General features: G+C 45.1%; 1 protein-coding gene and 1 long non-coding RNA gene across 6 annotated transcripts in view; one reads left to right on the top strand and one right to left on the bottom strand.

Moving 5' to 3' along the window:
• Positions 1-6,208, bottom strand: part of LOC140133168 (uncharacterized) — a 61,383-nt gene extending 55,175 nt beyond the window's left edge. For both annotated transcript variants that reach the window (XR_011855823.1, XR_011855822.1), the window contains exon 1: positions 6,144-6,208. This is a non-coding gene — a long non-coding RNA (uncharacterized lncRNA). The remainder of the gene's footprint in view (positions 1-6,143) is intronic.
• LOC140133167 (uncharacterized) overlaps positions 1-15,406 on the top strand; it is a 72,845-nt gene extending 57,439 nt beyond the window's left edge. Inside the window, exons 1-4 of one of the 4 annotated variants that reach the window (XM_072152942.1) lie at positions 6,294-6,365; positions 13,050-13,083; positions 13,431-13,610; positions 13,959-15,406. In XM_072152942.1, the coding sequence (XP_072009043.1) occupies positions 14,471-15,217 (747 nt within the window). In that variant the 5' untranslated portion in view covers positions 6,294-6,365; positions 13,050-13,083; positions 13,431-13,610; positions 13,959-14,470 and the 3' untranslated portion in view covers positions 15,218-15,406. Of the gene's footprint in view, positions 1-6,293; positions 6,366-13,049; positions 13,084-13,430; positions 13,611-13,958 lie in introns of those variants that run through there. The other 3 variants (XM_072152938.1, XM_072152940.1, XM_072152941.1) reach the window with 3 other exon arrangements.
• The last annotated feature ends 5,687 nt before the right edge of the window (positions 15,407-21,093 follow it).

Raw genomic sequence — 21,093 nt, forward strand, 5'->3', positions numbered from 1 at the left:
GTAAGATTACTGGATGCCTTCCTACTAGACACCTCTGATTTAATCAGACAAATAGTTACATATAAATGTAACTGTTCATAACAATGGATATATCATCATTATATACAAACATCTCACATGATTTGGGAATACATGCCATTTCCCATTTTCTGGACAAAGATCCCATTATAGGAAAACTGCAGGCCAACTTTCTCTTATGGGCGAATAAATTTATCCTTAAACATAACTATTTCACCTTTCTCAATAAGATTTTCTTACAAAAACGTGGCATGGCCATGGGGAGTAAATTTGCCCCCAGCTTTTCCAACTTGTTCGTCGGACTGTTTGAAGAACAGGTTATCTACCAACATGTTTCTTTCTCACATTGTTATTTTTATAAAAGAAGAAGAAGCTTTGAATTTCGTCAAGGATATCAATGAGAATTCTTGGGGTCTTGAATTCACCTGCAGTGTCACCAGGAATCATGCCGAATTTTTAGATGTGGTTATTTTTCATACTCCAGATGCTGATATTAAAACAAAAATTTTTTTTAAACAAGTAGACAGCAATAGTTTTTTAGATTTTAACAGTAGTCATTTTAAAAAATGGCTCACAAATGTACCATATGGGCAGTATAAAAGAATTCGACGTAATTGTATGGACGATACAGATTATGTACACCAGAGCGAGATTTTAACGAAACGTTTTAGAGCAAAGAAATATACTTCTTCTCTCATCCAAGCAGCCGTTAAAAAGGTGCCCTATCACAAGAAACATGTCTACTTCCAAGGAACAAAAACACAGACAAAAATCTTTAAAACGTCAATTTTATTACAACTTTCTCAACAGTCAAAGAATTCGCACAATTCTAAACAAACATTGGGAAATACTCATGCACTATCCCTACTAGAGAGAATCCATTCCTAAAAAACCACAATTGACCTTCAGAAGGTCAGAAACTCTCAAGAATATCTTAGCGCCAAGTCGTCTTCGGCCAGAGGTAGTCAAAAAAAATGTCAAGTCTTCTTTCTTTCCCAAGATGTTAGGAAGCTTCTGTCGATTACACACAAAGAGAGAGTAACTTTATGTCTACGGTTACCAGGGAAGTGTTCCCAATAAAGAGTTTTCTAAACTGTAGCTCCAAATATATCATATATCTGTTTGAGTGCAAGTGCAAACTCCAGTATATAGGACGTACCATCCAACCATTGAGAGAGAGGCTCAATAAGCATAGACAAAACATAGAAAAAGGCTTTGCTCTACATAGTGTCTCACGTCATGCAGCCACCCATCATGGTTGCAATATGAGTGATTTCAGTATAACTCCTATTGAACACGTAAAACCCAACACACCACAGAGATTCAATTATTTGAAAAAAAGAGAAATGTTTTGGATTTTTAAACTACAGTGTTTGACACCCACTGGACTGAACGAAAGCCTGGAAAATGTCTATAGAAAAAAACCCTTTTACCCTCAATCTCATTCTGTTACAGTTCTTTAGTCCTATATATATCCTCTTTTTATTCTCCCCACCTTCATTTTTGTTATCCTATTTATTCATGCATATAACTTTGTCTTTTATATGTAAATTTTAGGAAATGTGTATGTATATTTTAAACAATTTCCATACTGTTTAGTACTTTTTTAACAATTTCATATACATTGCTCTTAATGATTCATGGGTCTTTAGTTTTCACCATATATCTATTGCCTCTTATTCATTTACCGTTTTTTTGTAATTTTTGGTTGCTCATTTGTATTAGACATGGATAAATGTGTTGAATGATTATTTTAATTTGTAATAACTTATTCTCTAAATGTGTTTCTGCATTAATTATTTATTGTCTGATATACTATTATTTATTATTAATTATTTATTTATTTATTTTATTAATTACCCACTGTATCCACATAATTACCCTAGAACAACCATTTATTCACGTAGTATTATTGATTGTCCGATACTCCCCGGGCCATTTTTCTTTTAATTTAACTAAATAGTATTTTGCCTCTCATTCAAACTAATGAAATAGCAGCCAACAATTCAAAAATATACACAAATGTATTTACCATCAACAATTCATAGCTTAGCAGCACCTAGGTAATTTATAAAATCTCAAGTTTATTACAAATATTCTAAAAATTAGCAACTACTCACTAAGGAGTGAGACGCGTTATGTCTTCTTATTTGACACCGCTAATTTACAGTGTCAAAGAGATACATACAGATAGAAAAAACGAGTGAACAAAATACGGCTAACAACAAAAACGGTATGTTTACATGGGCACAAAAATGCTAGGTGGCAGATAATGTAATCGTGAAGAGTTTAACGGCCTCAGTTTGGCTTACATTATGCTTTTTCCATATACTTATTTGCAGGGCTAAGTTGGTATCTGTCACGAACCCGACTCACCGGAGTTCACACACGGGGATACCTACTCTATGGAGTCCCAGAATGTAGCCCTCAAGTTCCGCCCACTTCCACAAAATGGCATCCTTAAGCTAAATTTATTCCACAGAATTTCAGCCCCAGCCAATCCACACTGCCACCACCCACGAGTTACTTACGCAAAGAAGGCAGTAGGCACCTCAACCACACAGACAATGCACCCTGATGATAACTCAGCACATGCACTCACTACTTACACGATATTACAATTATAAATTCACACAGAACATGCAATCGCTTACTACATGGACTATACTAATAATGACCTCTTGTAACGTGATTCCCTTCAGAGACTCAGATTCTTTAAGGCTACAAGCAGAGGCTTATTAAAAAGTTTTAATTTACATAAAAATGCAGTACACTCAAAGAATTAAATTGTCAGATAAAATGAAAAAAGGATTAAAACAATACACATACGATACTTACAAACAGTGAGGGAAGAGCGAAACAAAAAAAAAAAATTCTTGCTAGTGGAATAGGAAGAAATTCTTTGGCCCGAGGACAGGGTATAAGCATCGATCCAGCCTTCTATTGGGATAGAATCCTCAGACTGAACACTACTATGTGGCTGCTTTATTAATTTAAACCCAGGTGATTTTTGACCCCCACCCCTGGCTGTGATGTCACTGTGAGGGGGAGTTTTTCTATCCCCCTCCCATCAGTGAGGTACTTTTTGGGTCTGGGTTTTTATCAAAACCCCATAACTTTTGATTGGGAGATGGCACAATTGTGCCATGGCTTCCAACCAAATGGGTACGTTATTCCCATCAACCACATACCAAACTCGGGGTGTCTTAGCCTAATATCAGGGGTGTTTTGCTGTTGGCTGCCTTTCCCTGGTGCTAACATTCTGATTTTCGCTCCAGGGGTGTGTCTAGACCCCATAACTGCCCTGTGTAACTGGGGACCCATAATTATGAATTATGCCCCAGTTATGTACAGCTATGATATTCCCTTTGTTTAAATTTGGAGGGAAGAACATGCAGTCTGTGGCTTCTTTTCATCCCCCACTAGCTAGACTACTCTGGCCAAAAGGTGTTAATTCTACCACTTAGGAAGACCATGCTTCTGTGATCAAACATAGACTCCCTGGGGTGTTATAAACATGCTGCCAGGCACATCTTCCGGGCTGGTCTTAAACAAATGGAGCCTAATGATTTATAACAGGCAGAATGAAACAACACAAAGAAAGAAAATAAAAATATATTTAACAAACAAACGGTGGAGTAGTAATATTATTATCACACCTTCCTCCAGTGATATGGCATGGGATTTTGATATTCTAATCAATATCCCAAGCCATTGTCCGCCGGCTCTCCCTGCCGTGACAACCCGTCCGCATTCCCATGTTCACTGCCCTTCTTGTGTTGAATAGTAAAGTCATATTGCTGTAGGCCTAGACTCCATCTCAGCAGCTTTACGTTATCCCCAGATACCCGGTGAAGCCAACTGAGAGGGTTGTGGTCCGTTACCACGGTGAACTTTCGGCCATATAAGTAGGGCTGTAGTTTCTGTAGGGCCCACACAATAGCAAGGCATTCTTTTTCTATGGTGGCATAGGCCACCTCCCTGGGTAAGAGTTTCCTGCTTAGGTATAGGATGGGGTGCTCATCTCCGTCTGGGTCGACTTGGCTGAGTACCGCACTCAAGCCATAGGCGCTGGCGTCAGTCTGGACTACGAACTTGCGGCTGAAATCTGGACTCTGTAATACTGGAGAGCTAGTCAGAGCCAATTTCAGAGCCGCCATGGACCGCTCACAATTGGCAATCCAGCTGACTACCTGTGGTAATTTCTTCTTTGTGAGGTCTGTGAGGGGCTTGGCCAGGGTACTGTAGTTAGGGACGAACTTACGGTAGTACCCAGCTGTTCCTAGAAATGACATCACCTGTTTCTTCGTTTTGGGGGTGGGCCAATTTGCAATGGCCTCTACTTTCCCTGGCTCGGGCTTAAGTTTCCCCCCACCTACCAGGTGTCCTAGGTATTGCACCTCAGACATGCCCAGACATCTGACACTTCCCAGGCTTGATGGTGAGACCGTCTTCCCGGATGCGCTTGATCACCTGTGACAGGTGTGTCAAGTGCTCCTCCCATGTCTGCCTAAACACTGCAATATCGTCAAGGTATGCCACAGCAAACCCTTCAGACTTACTTAGCAGTTTGTTCTCCAAGCGCTGGAATGTGGCAGGGGCATTCTTCATGCCAAAGGGCATGACTTTAAACTCATAGGGGCAGATTTATCAAGCTGTCTGAAAGTCAGAATATTCCTAGTTGTCCATGGCAACCAATCACAGCTCAGCTTTCATTTTATCAGTGCTCATGAATATTTTAAAGGGGAGCTGTGATTGGTTGCCATGGGCAACTAGAAATATTCTGACTTTCAGACAGCTTGACAAATCTGCCCCATAAAGTCCAAAGGGGGTGATGAAGGCGGACTTTTCCTGCGCCTCCACTGTCATGGGAATCTGCCAATACCCCCTACTTAAATCCATGATGGTGATATACTGGGCGCTGGCGAGTTCATCCAAAAGCTCATCTATGCGGGGCATTGGGTAAGCGTCAAAAACTGTGATGCTGTTCAGCTTCCTGTAGTCTACACAGAAGTGTGTGGTCTTGTCCTTTTTAGGGACAAGCACTACAGGTGATGCCCACGCACTTTGAGACTCTTGGATCACCCCCAGTCCCAGCATTTCCTCCACCTCCCTCTTAATGTCAGCCCCTACTTCTGTAGAAACATGATATGCACCCTGTCTGACTGGTGGGTGTTCCCCCGTGTCTACGTGATGAGAGGCTAGTGGGGTTTTTCCTGGTTTACCGGTGAAAATGTCAAGGTATGGGTTGATTGTCTCTCTCAGCTGGGATTTCTGAGATCCTGACAGCTGGGCGCTGACTATTGCATCCTCAATGGACCCTCCCTCCTGTGCGGATGCCACTAAGTCAGGCAAGGCCTCCCTTTCTCCCTCCTCTGGTATACTGCAAACTGGCAGGACGCACTTATCCCTATCATGATGAGCCTTGATCATGTTCACATGAAAAACCTTACGCTTCTTGCCAACATTGTCGATCGTGACTACATAGTTCACGTCATTTAGGCGTTGATGAATGCGATACAGGCCTTCCCATGCAGCTTGGAGTTTGCTTTGGGTAGTGGTGATCAGGACCCACACCTTCTGGCGCACCTCATACACTCTCTCCCTGGCGTTTCTGTCATACCACCGTTTCTGGTCGGCCTGGGCTTGAGTCAGGTTCTCCTGCACCATCCCTGTCAATGCCTGCAGTCTGTCCCTGAACTTTAGAACATAGTCAACTACAGAGACCTCTGATGACCCTAATTCTCCCTCCCATGACTCCTTCATGAGATCTAGTGGGCCCCGTACCTTCCTGCCATAGAGAAGCTCAAAGGGAGAGAATCCAGTCGATGCCTGCGGTACCTCTCTGTAAGCGAATAGCAGGTGTGGTAGATAACGATCCCAGTCCTTCCCATGGGTATCCGCAAACGTCCGGAGCATTTGTTTGAGGGTCCCATTAAACCGCTCGCAGAGGCCATTGGTCTGCGGGTGATAAGGACTGGCTACCAAGTGCTGCACCTGTATTTTCTTACAGAGGCACTGCATAAGGCATACCTCCCAACCGTCCCGATTTCAGCGTGACAGTCCCGGGTTTTAACGGGCAGCTAAGATAAAGTCCCGATTAGTCCCTCCCACCCCCACACTACCTGTGGTTGTCCCGGCTCCGTGTCCCGTCCCCAGCGCCTCCTCCGTCTTCCTGCTGTGTTCAGGTCTGTGGAATCTCCTGCACAGCCCGGCACCTCCCCCATCAACGCCCCCAGCCCAGGGACCAATCAGAGCCCAGTGTCCTCCCCTAGGGCTGTTCTATGAATGGAGCACAGGCTGCACTGAACGTCTCCCAGCAGCAGCCTCGGAGGATCGTCTTATCTGTAAGTGTATATCAGCTCCGTGCCCCCTCCCCCTCCTCCCCCCTCTCACAGCACATGATGTAGCAGAGCCGGGAGTGTGCTGGAGCAGCAGCAGCCATGATGCCAGGTATTTGTGACTGCTGTCTGCGTAGGCAGCTCAAGTGTTAAATACTTTAAGTCTCATAGACCCTCTGCCAAATAGGACCCCCCCCCCAGTGCCTGCTATTCTGCTTTTATTTTACTAGATGTGACTTAACCCCTTAACCACCAGGCCCTTATTTATTTTTGCGTTTCCGTTTTTCATTCCCCACTTTCAATCTTCCATATCTTGTTATTTTTCCATGTGCAGCTTTCTGTGTGCGGCTTGTTTTCTGTGTAACCAAGTGTCCTCTCTTGTAACGCTATTATATATTCCGCGTCGTGTGCAGGGAAGCGTGAAAAAATCCAAATGCAGCGATATTGGTGAAAAAACACATTTGCGCCATTTTCTTTTGTGCCCTGTTTCTACAGATTTCACTGCGCCCCACATGACATCTCTGCTTTATTCTTTGGTCGGTACAATCACAGAGACACCACATTTATAGAAGAATTATTATGTTTTAGATTTTTTTTAAAAATGTAAATCTTTTGTAGAAAAAAATTCTTCATTTTGCCATACTTTGAGGCCAATTATGGCTCAAACTTTTCTATACTTCGGTGTGCGGAGCTGTGTAAAGAGGACCTGTCACCCTGAAATACAGCACTAGGAGGGCGCGTTCACACGGTGCGTTATGTCCTGCCTTTTCATTGTGTTTGAAACGTATTACATCAGCTGAGGAGAGGCGATTTGCCTAATTACATTACTGTTAACGTTTCCATTTACAGAACGCACTCTAAACGCAATGTCAATGCATGCGTTAACAAGCGTAAACAGTAATGTAATTAGGCAAATCACCTCTCAGCTGTTGTAATGCATTTCAAACGCAATGAAAACGCAGGCAAAACGCACCGTTTGAACGCGCCCAGCGATGTTACTAAAGTAAGCAGCTCCTAGTGCTAACACAGACGCAGCGGTGCTATACTGATAGCGTTATCGGAAACCTCTGATAACACTAACAAACACTGCTGCGCTGTACCCTAGAAATGCCAGACCGCTCTCAAAGGGGTCCGACGTATTCATGAGGGGGCGGTCCCTCTTCCCCTGACTGCCCCGCTCGTTCCATAGGCAGGCGGTGACTGCCGCGTGTCATGCAGCAGTCACCGCCCACAATCCCACCCCCTCATGAATTCACCACTTTGAGAGCGGTCCGGTATTTGTAGTGTACAGCGCGGCAGTGTTAGTTAGCGTTTCCAGAGGTTTCTGTGTAACACTGCTGCGTTTGGTTTAGCACTAGGAGCTGATTACTTTAGTAACATCTAGTGCCGAATTTCTGGGTGACAGGTCCTCTTTAAGGTGTCATTTTTGCGGTATGAGATGACACTTACATTAATACCATTTTGGGGACATCATATTGAACGGGTGCATGTCACAATAATTCAGTGCATCCGCCACAGTGTGTGTTATTTGTGTCTTCCAGGACCGTACCTGCTGTGGACTACTTCGGATTCGAAGGATTACGTCGATGACCAACATTTCTAACAAATAAAATGGTCAACGAGGGTGTGTCTGCGTTCTTTGTTCAATTAAATTTATATTTGTTAAAAACTGTGTGTTTTTTTTTTTTGCGACACTCTTCATAGTTTGCCATAGTAGTAGTGCCTGCAAGATGACGGTGCTCATTACTAAGGGCTGGCCTTAGTGTTAGTGTGAATTTGCCAAAAAAATTAAGACAAACGCCTATACCATTACCCCGGTACCCACCGCCACCAGGGGTGCTGGGAAGAGCCGGGTAAAAACCAGTACCTGACCGTCTATAGATGGTCAGGTAGTGGGGCGACTGCAGGCTGTTATTCTTGCGCTGGAGTAGCCCCCTAACAGTGGGCTATCCCAGCTCAGTAATGGCAGGCTGCTGCTGCTCTTTTGTATCTGGCTGTTTTGAACAATAGGGGGCACCCCATGCCGTTTTTCCCCCCATTTTTTTGTAAAAATGGGGGAAACAGCCTGGGAGCCCCCTTTTTTTCAAATCAGCCAGCTACAAAAAAGCAGCAGCAGCCTGCCATTACTGAGCTGTGATAGCCCACTGTTAGGGGGCTATTCCAGCGCAAGAATAACAGCCTGCAGTCGCCCCACTACCTGACCATCTATAGACGGTCAGGTACTGGTTTGTACCCGGCTCTTCCCGGCACCCCTGGTGGCGGTGGGTACCGGGGTAATGGTATGGGCGTTAGTGTGAATTTGCCAAAAAAATTAAGACAAACACTAAGGCCAGCCCTTAGTAATGAGCACCGTCATCTAGCCGGCACCACTATGGCAAACTATGAAGAGTGTCGCAAAAAAATAAATCACACCGTTTTTAACAAATATAAGTTTAATTGAACAAAGAACGCAGACACACCCTCGTTGACCATTTTATTTGTTAGAAATGTCGGTCATCGACGTAATACTTCAAATCCGAAGTAGTCCACAGCAGGTACGGTCCTGGAAGACACAAATAACACAAGCACACAAAAAAGGGCACGCAACCATGGGGGGGGCATGCTCGTTATCTAGGGGGGCATGCTCGTTGTCTGGGGGGGGCATGCTCGTTGTCTAAGGGGGGGCATGCTCGTTGTCTGGGGGGGACATGCTCGTTGTCTAGGGGGGGACACGCTCGCTGTCTAGGGGGAGTGGAATATGCCCCCCAATTATATACATAAATATACATTGGTGCCAGTGGGGTTAATCAGTATATATATATATTTATATATATATATACATTGGTGTCAGTGGATGCGTTGGAGGTATGAGCAGTGGCGTGGCTAGGGGGTGTGGTTAGGGGGCGTGGCTAGGGTGTGGCTTCTGTGGGTAAAAAATCGCCACCGTGCTTCACGCGCCAACATTTTGTCCCTCTTTCTCCTCCGCAAAAGTTGGGAGGTATGCATAAGGTGAGACATAAACTGGGCCCCCTGATCTGTGAGCATCTCTCTGGGGAACCCCACACGAGAGAATATAGTGAGGAGCGCATCTGCCACCACCCGGATGGATGACAATGCCACGGCCTCTGGGTAACGTGTGGCATAATCCACAACCGTCAGGATGAAGCGTTTACCTGAGCTGCTGGTGACATTCACAGGGCCTACAATGTCAACAGCAATTCTCTGGAAAGGCTCCTCAATTATGGGTAAAGGGATGAGGGGTGCTCACTGGACCTGGCCGGCCTTCCCCACCCTTTGACATACTATACAGGAACGGCAGTATTCTGCCACATCATTCCCCATATTGGGCCAATAGAAATTCTGCTTGAGTCGACTTTTGCTTTTACTTATCCCCAGATGGCCTGCTAGTGGTATCTCGTGGGCAACTCTCAAAAGCTGCTCCCGGAAAGGGTGAGGTACCACCAGTTGCCTATCAAGGGATACATCCTGCTGGGGTGAGCTTCCTGAAGACTCCGACTGCGAGTTACAGCAGACACGGACACACCACACTCCAGCTTTTGGCGCAGAGCTGTGGGTGTTAACATACTACCACTCTTAGCCACATTATTAACACAGTTAAACTCTACATTATTAAACTCTACAACCATAACAGGTAAATGGTTATTACACATTTCAACAATATCACATGATGCATCATTGTCACAGTCTACAGTAGGCACAGTCCCAACAATATCAGATGTTAAGGGGTTTAACTCACGTGGGGCACCAGGGATGCCTGTGTCCTCATCGGCATCCTGGATTACATATTTAGAGACCAGACGCCCCAGGTCGGTCCCCAGCAACACATTGGTGGGAATTTTATCCGTTACACCCACGTCTGTCATCCCTCTCCCCGCCCCCCAATCCAGGTACACCCGGGCCAGGGGCAATGCAGGGGTGAGGCCTCCAACTCCAGCAACTGTAAGAGTCCGTCCTGGGATGAGATCTTCCGGCTTGACAAGTGAGGGGTGCACAGGGTCATCTCTGCACCAGTGTCCCTCAACCCCATTGTGACATTGTCACCCACAGTAACCTCCTGTAGGTTGTCACAAACCACCCGCTTACTCCCACCCACAAACAAAACAGATGGTGAAGACGATGTTGGTTTGGGCAAAGGGGTGGTCTTCCTCTTCTCTGGGCATGTAATGCTGATGTGCCCCGATCTGTTGCAAACAAAACACCTGCGTTGGTCTCTCCGCTGGCTTAAATGATGAAGAAGGTGATGCCCCAGAAGCTTTGTGGGAAACTGTAGAAGAGTTAACAGGGGGCTTACCCCCCTTCCATCCTGCAGCTGCAGGTTTCCGTGCCTCAGCAAACACATCTGCCAGCTGGGCAGCCTTTTCCAAGAATTTTGGCTCCCGTTCTCGTATGAACTGTCGCACCTCCGCTGTACAGGTGTGAATAAATTGGTCCATGGCGATCAGGTCATCCATCTCCTTTAGAGTGGTCACACCCCATCCTCTGGACCATTGTTTCACCAGGTTTAGCAGTTTCCTGGCAAACTCGGCATAGCTATCCGTATCTGTCCGCCTGACAGTTCGGAAGCGCTCTCTGTATAACTCTGGAGTGAGGTTAAAACGCTGTATCAGAGCCCTTTTGATAGCCTCATAATCGTGCTCCACAGAGGCAGGTAAGGCTACAAACGCCTCCAGTGCTTTGCCTTTAAGTCCAGGGGTAAGGTATCGGGCCCATTCAGCAGGCGGCAGTTGAAATTGCCTGCAGACCCTCTCAAATCCTTGCAAAAAGACATCCAGGTCCCCATCATTCTCCAGGACAGAAAAACAATCCAGGCAGGGCCTAAAAGAAACACTGTCCATGGACTCACTCTGTGCTGATGGTGAAGCTCTTGGCTGTTGTTGGAGCTGTATCTGGGCCATCTGCAGCTCATGCTCCCGCTCCGCATGGCGTTGTTGTTCCACAAACTCACGCTCTGCTTTGCGCTGCTGGGCTGCTTCTCGGGCTGCCTGTCTCTCCAGTTGTTGCATATACAGCTGCATCCTAAGGCTGGGATCACAGTCACCGATCTGCTGGAGAATTAGAGAAAAAGAAGTGTCCATACCGCTGGCGCCGCCATGCCCAGCCGGTTGCTGCAAGACATCTCCTATCGGTTCCTCTGAGGCTGCAGGTCCCTGGTCCAGTTCCGCAGAAGGATGGGACTGCACATCAAACGCCACCAGTGTTTGAATTATCTCCGCCTTGTTCTGGCCCGCTGTTATTAGCCGCACAGAGAGTCAGCAGATCAGCCTTGGATCTGTTTCTGTATACCTCTGCCATTGTAGCAGTGGTCTCAAAACAGAGAAACAAAAGATAGAAAAGAGGGGGGTGGGGAACTGTTTTGCACATATGTATATTGACTGACAAGTTTTTGAGTGCACTGAGTCTCTTGCTTGTGGACTGTAGTATTAGGAATACTCCAGCCCTTAAGTGGAGTATTAACTGTTCCTGTCTGTGGGTTTGGTGAACAGATCACTTGAAAGTCTGCCTGATGTGTCCTTGATGATAGAAGTGTCTAGAAAGTAAATTTTTTGTTGGCTATGGTTAATGGTGAACTGCAACTCTGGCCATATGGAGTTCAGGTAAGTGTGGAAGTCATTAAGTGTGTCGAGGGGTCCTGTCCATATGCATATAATATCGTCTATAAACCTTTTCCATAAAAGGGCATGGGAGTGAAAGTTGGCGTTAGGATAGACAAACTTTTCTTCAAAGTCTGTCATATAACTATTGGCATAAGGGGGGGCCACATTAGAGCCCATGGCCGTACCACTTACTTGAAGGTAGAACGTGTCCTGGAACATGAAATAGTTCTCGCGTAAGACGAGAGAGAGTAGGTCGAGGCATAATTTTTTAACCTCAGTGGGATGTTGTGATTCTTCTAGTAGTTTATTAACTGCCGATAGCCCTTTGTGGTGTTGTATACTCGTGTATAAGCTTGATACATCCCATGTAACCAAAAATGCCTCTGGTGGTATGGTGTGTAGGTTGCGAATATGAATGTTTAAATTGCATAAGAGCATACGGAAGCATTGGTCAATACTTTCCAATAGTCATCCCTCTATTCCTGAATTCGCACGTCAGTTTCGCCCCTGCTTCAAACGTCTGCCCAATTTAAGGGATAAATTGGTGAAAGCAGACGAGGGCTCCCCCAAAATCAAAACAGGACAACGTTTCCTATCTACACCCAAACACGGTACCTTCCCTTGCCTCAATTGCTCCTAATGCAATAACGTTCAGAGGGGGGACAAAATATCCCACCCCAGGACTGGCATGACATACCCCATCAAAGATTACTTTACTTGTAACTCGTCATTTGTGGTATATGTCATCAAGTGCCTATGTGGCCAGGTATATGTAGGTGAAACAGTCCAACACATAAAAGACCGCATATCCAAGCATAAGTCTGACATTCGGTGCAACAAGCTCTTATTACCCCTGCCATACCACTTCGCTCAAGCAAAACATAAGATCTCCCAACTAAGATTCCAGGTGGTAGAACATGTTCCTGCGCCCAGACGAGGCGGTAACAGGATCAAGCAACTACTGAGACTAGAAGCATTCTGGATACATCGACTCAACGCAATGTCCCCCAATGGACTCAACAGGGAATATGAGATACAGAATATGCATTAATCTTGAGAACCACCCATTGACTAACCGTACTTTGTTTCTTTTCAGATTTCCTGAATCCCTGAAGACCGCATTGCAATAGGTATATACTTTCTTCTTTCTCCTTTCCCCTTCTCGTTTTCTCCCTCTGTTCCATACACTACATACAGACACACTTCTGACAAATAGAGTAACCCATAGCTTATGACACACACATACTGGAGACATTACATCCACACACACATCATTGACATCACCTTCCCCTTACATCGATCTCACGCAGGTTACATCTTGACTACATCTTTTACTTTCGATTCACTTATAAGATAAACCCATATTGCATCCTTTCTACATTTTCAACTGCACACTCTTATTTCAACATACCATATACTTACACATGCCCACATCTTCTTGCTTCACCTTCTGCTCCGTTCCCTGCGCGATCGCTAGGATGACTTGTTATACTTCCGCGTTCCGGCTTCCGGTCTGCTCCTTTATATACACCAGCGATCGCCCCAGAACGCCAGCGCTCTCCTCCATAGCGGACCTTCCGCCATCTCCTCTCCAGCGCCATAGCGGCCACAGTGCCGCAAGCCTATCCACCTTTTCCTACGTATACCATGCAATCCGGTGAGTATAGAGAACCTATGCGAATCTACCACAATGAAGTATGTACCCACAATGTACCCACAATGTACTTGTGCATAGAATATTGCAATATTGCTGCATAGAACCTTTTGGTTTGCATACCGCTGTGTCCCATAATGTACCTATGATTTATATTACTGCATAGAACATTTTTGGCTTATATATGCTGTGTCCCATAATGTACCTAAGATTTATATTGCTGCATAGAACTTTTTGGCTTATATACCTCTGTACCCTTTGTATTATAATACGCATCCTCCAATATACTGTATGTACTGTCTGATGCACATACCCTCCTTATCACCTATGTCTATGCCCACACACCCCTAGGTCCTTTTCACATAGCTTGATGAGGATTGTCTCATACATCCAGGAGCTGTTACTTAAATTCGCTGACCCTGGCGAAAACTCCAGGAGACCGCATTATTTCCAAGATCCACTTCTACTACGTACCAAGTGGCAACGACACATCATCCTCTACTTCCACTTGAAATACCGACTAATACTTGTCTCCTTTCCCATGTACATTTATGTAAATTTTGTATAGATTATTATTTCACCATTATTGACCCATATTCACTTTATTTTTTGTATATAGTACCTGACGAAGGTCTGTGTGTAGACCGAAACGTTGTATAAATTGATTGGATTGCCACACTTATTCACCTGTGAAATAAAATTCACTGATTTTCAAAACACAACTAATAGGAGTGCCAAGTTTTCTTGATATCTATCGATGGTTCTGTAACCTACTTGAGCACCCTGACAAGTCAAAGAAACAAAGAGTGACGTGTATCAACTACCAAATATACGATTACTTTTACACGAGCACCAAGGACACTATGTCCGGTGAAACCTTCTCCTATGACCCCGAAACCACGGCCAACATATTGGCTAAAGTCTCCGTACCAAGCGACTTCCTGAGAGTCGCCAACAGCGAATACAAGACCAGGGACTACGAACGAGTATCAAGGAATTTGCTAAACTATCAACTACACTGTGCAACGCTGACGGAATACTTGAAGGTACAACGCATACCAAGAGGCCTACGAGTAGCACTACGCCCTACCATCTTCAAGGACAATAAGGACTTCTGCAACACTTTCCAACAAATTTTAAACAAGTGCTCCTTCGATCTGATTACCTTGACAGTAGAATACCTACAAAAAGAAATCACCAAGACTGAGGAAAATATCTCTATGATTGAAAATCAACTGACTTCCACACTTACAACAGAAGAAATCAAAACGTTGAAAGGAAAAACGACTCAACAATTAGAACGCTTTAGAAAGGAATCAGAAAAGAAGAAACGTGATAAATTCATAAGAGACACACAGGATTATCTACTTGAAAGAGTATACAGATGGCAGGACGCCTACCCTACACGAGCACCCTATCGAGGATACAGAGACACAGCGGAATCTTCCAGCTCCGGCTCCGACTTCTATGGTCCACCATCAGCACGAGGTCGTTTTTTAGGTCAACGGGACCACAGACGCGGAAGACAAAGACGAGGAGGGGAGGACAACATCGGCGCTACACAAGGACCCACAATGACGACAAGATCGCAGGTAACCCATCCCCGCTAGTAGTTAACATCTCCTCCACTAACTTGAGTCCAGCACAAATGGGACTTCTACAAAAAGGACTATCCTTTTGTCCCACACAAAAGCTCGACACATTTCAACTCGAGTTGGATCTACACCGGTTCTACAGAACCATGAGAACACCCATACTTGGGTACCCTCTGAACCCCAACAAGCTCTTATACGAGCCACTGACTTGGGACTCTCTACTAAGAGTAGTTTTATGCCTCCCAAAAACGACCATGCAGTTGAAAATTTCATAGCACTAGTACAAGAGGACTTTAACAGGTTTAGAAAAGACATAGAAAGGGGCATACTACACTACCCCAGTAACTTTAACAGTCTAGACCAACAAGCACTTGAGTCCCTTATCCATGACAAATAGCTTATTGTCAAACCAGCGGATAAGGGGGGAGCCATAGTGGTCATGGATAGAAGCGATTACATAGAAGAAATTCTCACACAACTCTCAGATGAACAAGTGTACCATAAACTCCCACATGACCCCACTCCTACACTCTCTGCCAAGATCAAATATACCCTAGACCAACACCTCAAAGGGAAGACGATAGACCAAAAGACACATAACTTTCTATTTAACCAGAACCCCGTTATACCAGTTATCTATGTCTTACCAAAGATCCACAAACATCTCCAAAAACCACCAGGCAGACCCATAGTGGCCTCTACTGACTCGATACTATCCCCACTAGCCATTTTTTTAGAAAAAATACTTACTCCTTTAACCAAACAATCCCGTTCTTTTTTACTTGATACTAACGACTTCCTATGTCACATTCGCAACCTACACACCATACCACCAGAGGCATTTTTGGTTACATGGGATGTATCAAGCTTATACACGAGTATACAACACCACAAAGGGCTATCGGCAGTTAATAAACTACTAGAAGAATCACAACATCCCACTGAGGTTAAAAAATTATGCCTCGACCTACTCTCTCTCGTCTTACGCGAGAACTATTTCATGTTCCAGGACACATTCTACCTTCAAGTAAGGGGTACGGCCATGGGCTCTAATGTGGCCCCCCCTTATGCCAATAGTTATATGACAGACTTTGAAGAAAAGTTTGTCTATCCTAACGCCAACTTTCACTCCCATGCCCTTTTATGGAAAAGGTTTATAGACGATATTATATGCATATGGACAGGACCCCTCGACACACTTAATGACTTCCACACTTACCTGAACTCCATATGGCCAGAGTTGCAGTTCACCATTAACCATAGCCAACAAAAAATTTACTTTCTAGACACTACTCTCATCAAGGACACATCAGGCAGACTTTCAAGTGATCTGTTCACCAAACCCACAGACAGGAACAGTCTTTTATACTATTCCAGCTGTCACTCCAATCCGTGCAAAAGATCCCTCCCTAATTCCCAGATGCAGAGGGTCCATAGGATAGTCTCCAATCCTTCAGAGAAGAGAAACACGTCTCCAAGAAATGCGTGACAAGTTTAGAACACGTGGCTATCCCGAGCACGTACTGAGAACACAAGAACAAACAGTGAGACAGGAAACACAGAAGGGACCATGCATCAATTTTATTCACCAGTATCATCCCACAATATTTAAATTGCATAAGAGCATACGGAAGCATTGGTCAATACTTTCCAATAGTCATCCTGAATTCGCACGTCAGTTTCGCCCCTGCTTCAAACGTCTGCCCAATCTAAGGGACAGATTGGTGAAAGCAGACGAGGGCTCCCCCAAAATCAAAACAGGACAACGTTTCCTATCTACACCCAAACACGGTACCTTCCCTTGTGGTAGAACATGGTGCTGCGCCCAGACGAGGCGGTAACAGGATCAAGCAACTACTGAGACGAGAAGCATTCTGGATACATCGACTCAACGCAATGTCCCCCAATGGACTCAACATCCTTTTTATCCTGGACTTTTTATCCTTTTATATGAGATACAGAATATGCATTAATCTTGAGAACCACCCATTGACTAACCGTACTTTGTTTCTTTTCAGATTTCCTGAATCCCTGAAGACCGCATTGCAATAGGTATATACTTTCTTCTTTCTCCTTTCCCCTTCTCATTTTCTCCCTCTGTTCCATACACCACATACAGACACACTTCTGACACATAGAGTAACCCATAGCTTATGACACACACATACTGGAGACATTACATCCACACACACATCATTGACATCGCCTTCCCCTTACATCGATCACACGCAGGTTACATCTTGACTACATCTTTTACTTTCGATTCACTTATAAGATAAACCCATATTGCATCCTTTCTACATTTTCAACTGCACACTCTTATTTCAACATACCATATACTTACACATGCCCACATCTTCTTGCTTCACCTTCTGCTCCGTTCCCTGCGCGATCGCTAGGACGACTTGTTATACTTCCGCGTTCCACTCTGGAACGCAAGCGACCGACAGCTGAAGCCGGAACGTCACTTCCGGCTTCCGGTCTGCTCCTTTATATACACCAGTGATTGCCCCAGAACGACAGAGCTCTCCTCCATAGCGGATCCACAATGAGGCTAGCTCTGCAATCCCTTCTCATGTGGCCATCTCCAACAGACGGGGGGCCCAGGACGTTGCTGATCCCTGCGAGGCACCTGCCGTTGTTGTGAGCAATCTTCTGAGTAGAAATTAGGTTTGGGGTATGGCTAATTATACGGTGGGTAGTTTCTGGGTTGTTGTTGCACCTTCATCTTCATCACTGTTTTCGCATCATAAGCATCATAAGCATCATAACTTTCTTCCTTTTCTTCACCTTTTTATCCTTGGCTATGGAGCGCTGAAATCCTTTTACTATGGTAACTGCATCTTTGTAATCAGCAGAGTATATTTCAGGCCTGGTCCTGGTGATTTTGTCCTTAAGTTCCTCCTCCAGCCCATCTATGAAAGCCTTTACCAACATAGTGGACTGAATTTTGTTGTGAGCCGAGAACCGCAGGTCCTCAAATTGTTGCATCATTCTGGCAGCATATTTCTCTGCTGATTCATCAGGTTCCTGTTGGACATCCGGGATGCTGCCTGCCTGATCACTTAGACAGGCCTGTGCCCACCCTTTTAGTTGCTCAATGAACTGTATGCCTGAATTGTGTGTTGTCTGATCTGTAATCTTGGATGCATCTATGTATTGGAGTATGGTTTTGAGATAGGTCTCGGGTGCCCTAACAGTAACTACGTCAAACAGGTGTTTCCAAGTTCCCCCAAATATCTTTCTATTAATGTCTAGTATTCAGACAAACTTCATAGGGTACTTGTCGGGTTCAGGGAGCTTTGCCACTAATGAATGTAACTGTTTGGGACTGAAAGGTACATATCTAACTTTAACGTCAGTTTCATCTTGTTCTACTATGCTTACAGGGGCTACAGGAATAGTATTTTCACTGTCCACCAGACCCAGCTGCTTAGCAGTGTGACACAGGATTTGAGTAGTAGGGTGGAGAATGAGAGACCAACCGGATCTCCCCTATGTCTGCCGACTCTCCCCTAAATGTACCTTGACACATTCAGCTAGTGGATATTGATATATTCCTGAAGATATAAGGGGTAAGGAGTAGAGATGAGCGAGCACTAAAATACTCGGGTACTCGTTATTCGAGACAAACTTTTCCCGATGCTCGAGTGCTCGTCTCGAATAACGAGCCCCATTGAAGTCAATGGGAGACTCGAGCATTTTTCAAGGGTACAAGGCTCTACACAGGGAAGCTTGGCCAAACACCTGGGAACCTCAGAAAAGGATGGAAACACCACGGAAATGGACAGGAAACAGCAGGGGCAGCATGCATGGATGCCTCTGAGGCTGCATAATCGCACCATTATGCCAAAATTATGGGCAACAGCATGCCCATGACAGAGTGACCGAATGAGGCTAGATAGCATCTAAAACATACAATAATTGACTCTGACACTATAGGGGACGGCATGCAGAGGCAGCGGCAGCAGTGGCAGGCTAGAGAGTGTCATGGCGACATACCCTAAATGGACTCAGGTTTCACCAAAGGAGGTGAGCAAGAAGCGCTGAAATGATTTCCTATGTGAACAAAAGGTTGACGGTATATTTAGTCGATAACACAGTATGGTGGCGACATAGTGACCAAGTTCCATAACGTATCTGGTGAAACACCCGAAAAATGAGCCTGACACAGCTCGTTTGATAAAGGGACGACATGTGGAGGCAGCCATAGAGACGACTTCCATGATTAAGAGTGACTACTGGGGCATCCATATTGCTTCTATAATTGAAACTTCAGGTCTCCAGCATGGTGACAGATGGGCCGAGTTCCACTATGTATCTGGTGAAACACCTGAAAATTCTGCCTGACAAAGCTCATTTGATAAGGGGATGATGTGCTGCATATCCTCTCGTGCTCCAGCATCTGGGGTATAGAGAGTTGAAAGTTGCGCATGGAGACATTGGTGGACGCTGTGGAGGATCGTGGAGGCAAAATGGACAGGAAACAGCAGCGGCAGCATGCATGGATGCCCCTGAGGCTGCCTAATCTTGGGATGGAGCTGGTGGTCCGCTGTCAGGCGAGCTTTCGCTTGTCCAAGCCCCTGTCTCTCGGCTCCTCCCCACCCAAAATGGGCCTGGGGGCCAGAAGCGTTTACTTTGAAAAAATTATAATTTTCAAAGCAGGCCGGGTCGTTTGAATATTTCACCTAGGAATAATGGAATAGCATAGTGGTTCTATTTTTAATTGTTTTTTCGGAAATGGTTCCATGATTAAGAGCGGCAGTATGGGGCGTCCATATTGCGCTGCTATGATTGCAACTTCAGGTCTCCAGCATGGCGGCGACAGATGGGCCGAGTTCCACTATGTATCTGGTGAAACACCTGAAAATTCTGCCTGACACAGCTCGTTTGATAATGGGACCATGTATGGAGGCAGTGAACTAGTAGTAGATTAAAGGTGCTGCAGTTAAAACTATGTTAGTTGGATCTTGGGATGGAGCTGGCGCTCCGCTGCCAGGCGAGCTTTCGCCAATCCAAGCCCCTGTCTCTAGGCTACTCCCCAAACAGCACTTCTAAGAACCTTTTGTATAAGATCAAGTGTAGTAGTGTTCTTATAAGTTTGGGTTATGGCGGGTGAGGGGAATGTAAACAGATGCGCAAGAAGCGCTGAAATAATATGGGTAAATGATAAAAGTTTGCCAGTATATTATGTGGATTACACAGCAGGGTGGCGACAAAGTTAACAAGTTTGATGTGGAAGCCATGAAAACAACCCAAAATTCTGCCTGCCACAGTTCATTTGATAAGGGGACCATGTATGGAGGCAGCTATATGGACGACTTTTGGAGGCAGCTATGGCGATGACGTGTGGAGGTAGCAATGGAGACAACGTGTGGAGGCAGCTAAAAAGACGACAGGTGGAGGCTGCTATGGAGACAATTTAATTTGGATAGTGCCTGTATGTGGCAGTCCAAAAAAGTTTTCAAACCAGCGGAGCAGGTAAGTGGTCCTCCAGAAAAATTGAATAAATTGAGTACCTGTATTTGGCACTCCCAAAAATTGTTTAAAACAGAGGACCGGGTAGGTGGCCCTCCAGAAAAATTAAATACATAGAGTACTATAGCTAGAGCCAGTTGGCCCTGGCAAAAAATAGCCAGTTTCCTCTGCTTTAGTGTACAAAGAGGAGGAGAAGGAGGACAATGAGGAAGAGGAGTGCATACATTATTCAGGTTGAGCTTCTTTCACCTGGTGGAGAATGGAAATCCTGAGAAATCCAGGCTTTATTCATCTTGATTAGCATCAGCCTGTCAGTGCTGTCAGTCGTCAGGTGTGTACGCTTATCGGTGATGATGCCACCAGCTGCACTGAAAACCCGCTCGGACAACACGCTAGCGGCAGGGCAGGCAAGA

This window comes from Engystomops pustulosus, chromosome 5 (genome assembly GCF_040894005.1).
Source record: "Engystomops pustulosus chromosome 5, aEngPut4.maternal, whole genome shotgun sequence".
NCBI lineage: Eukaryota > Metazoa > Chordata > Amphibia > Anura > Leptodactylidae > Engystomops > Engystomops pustulosus.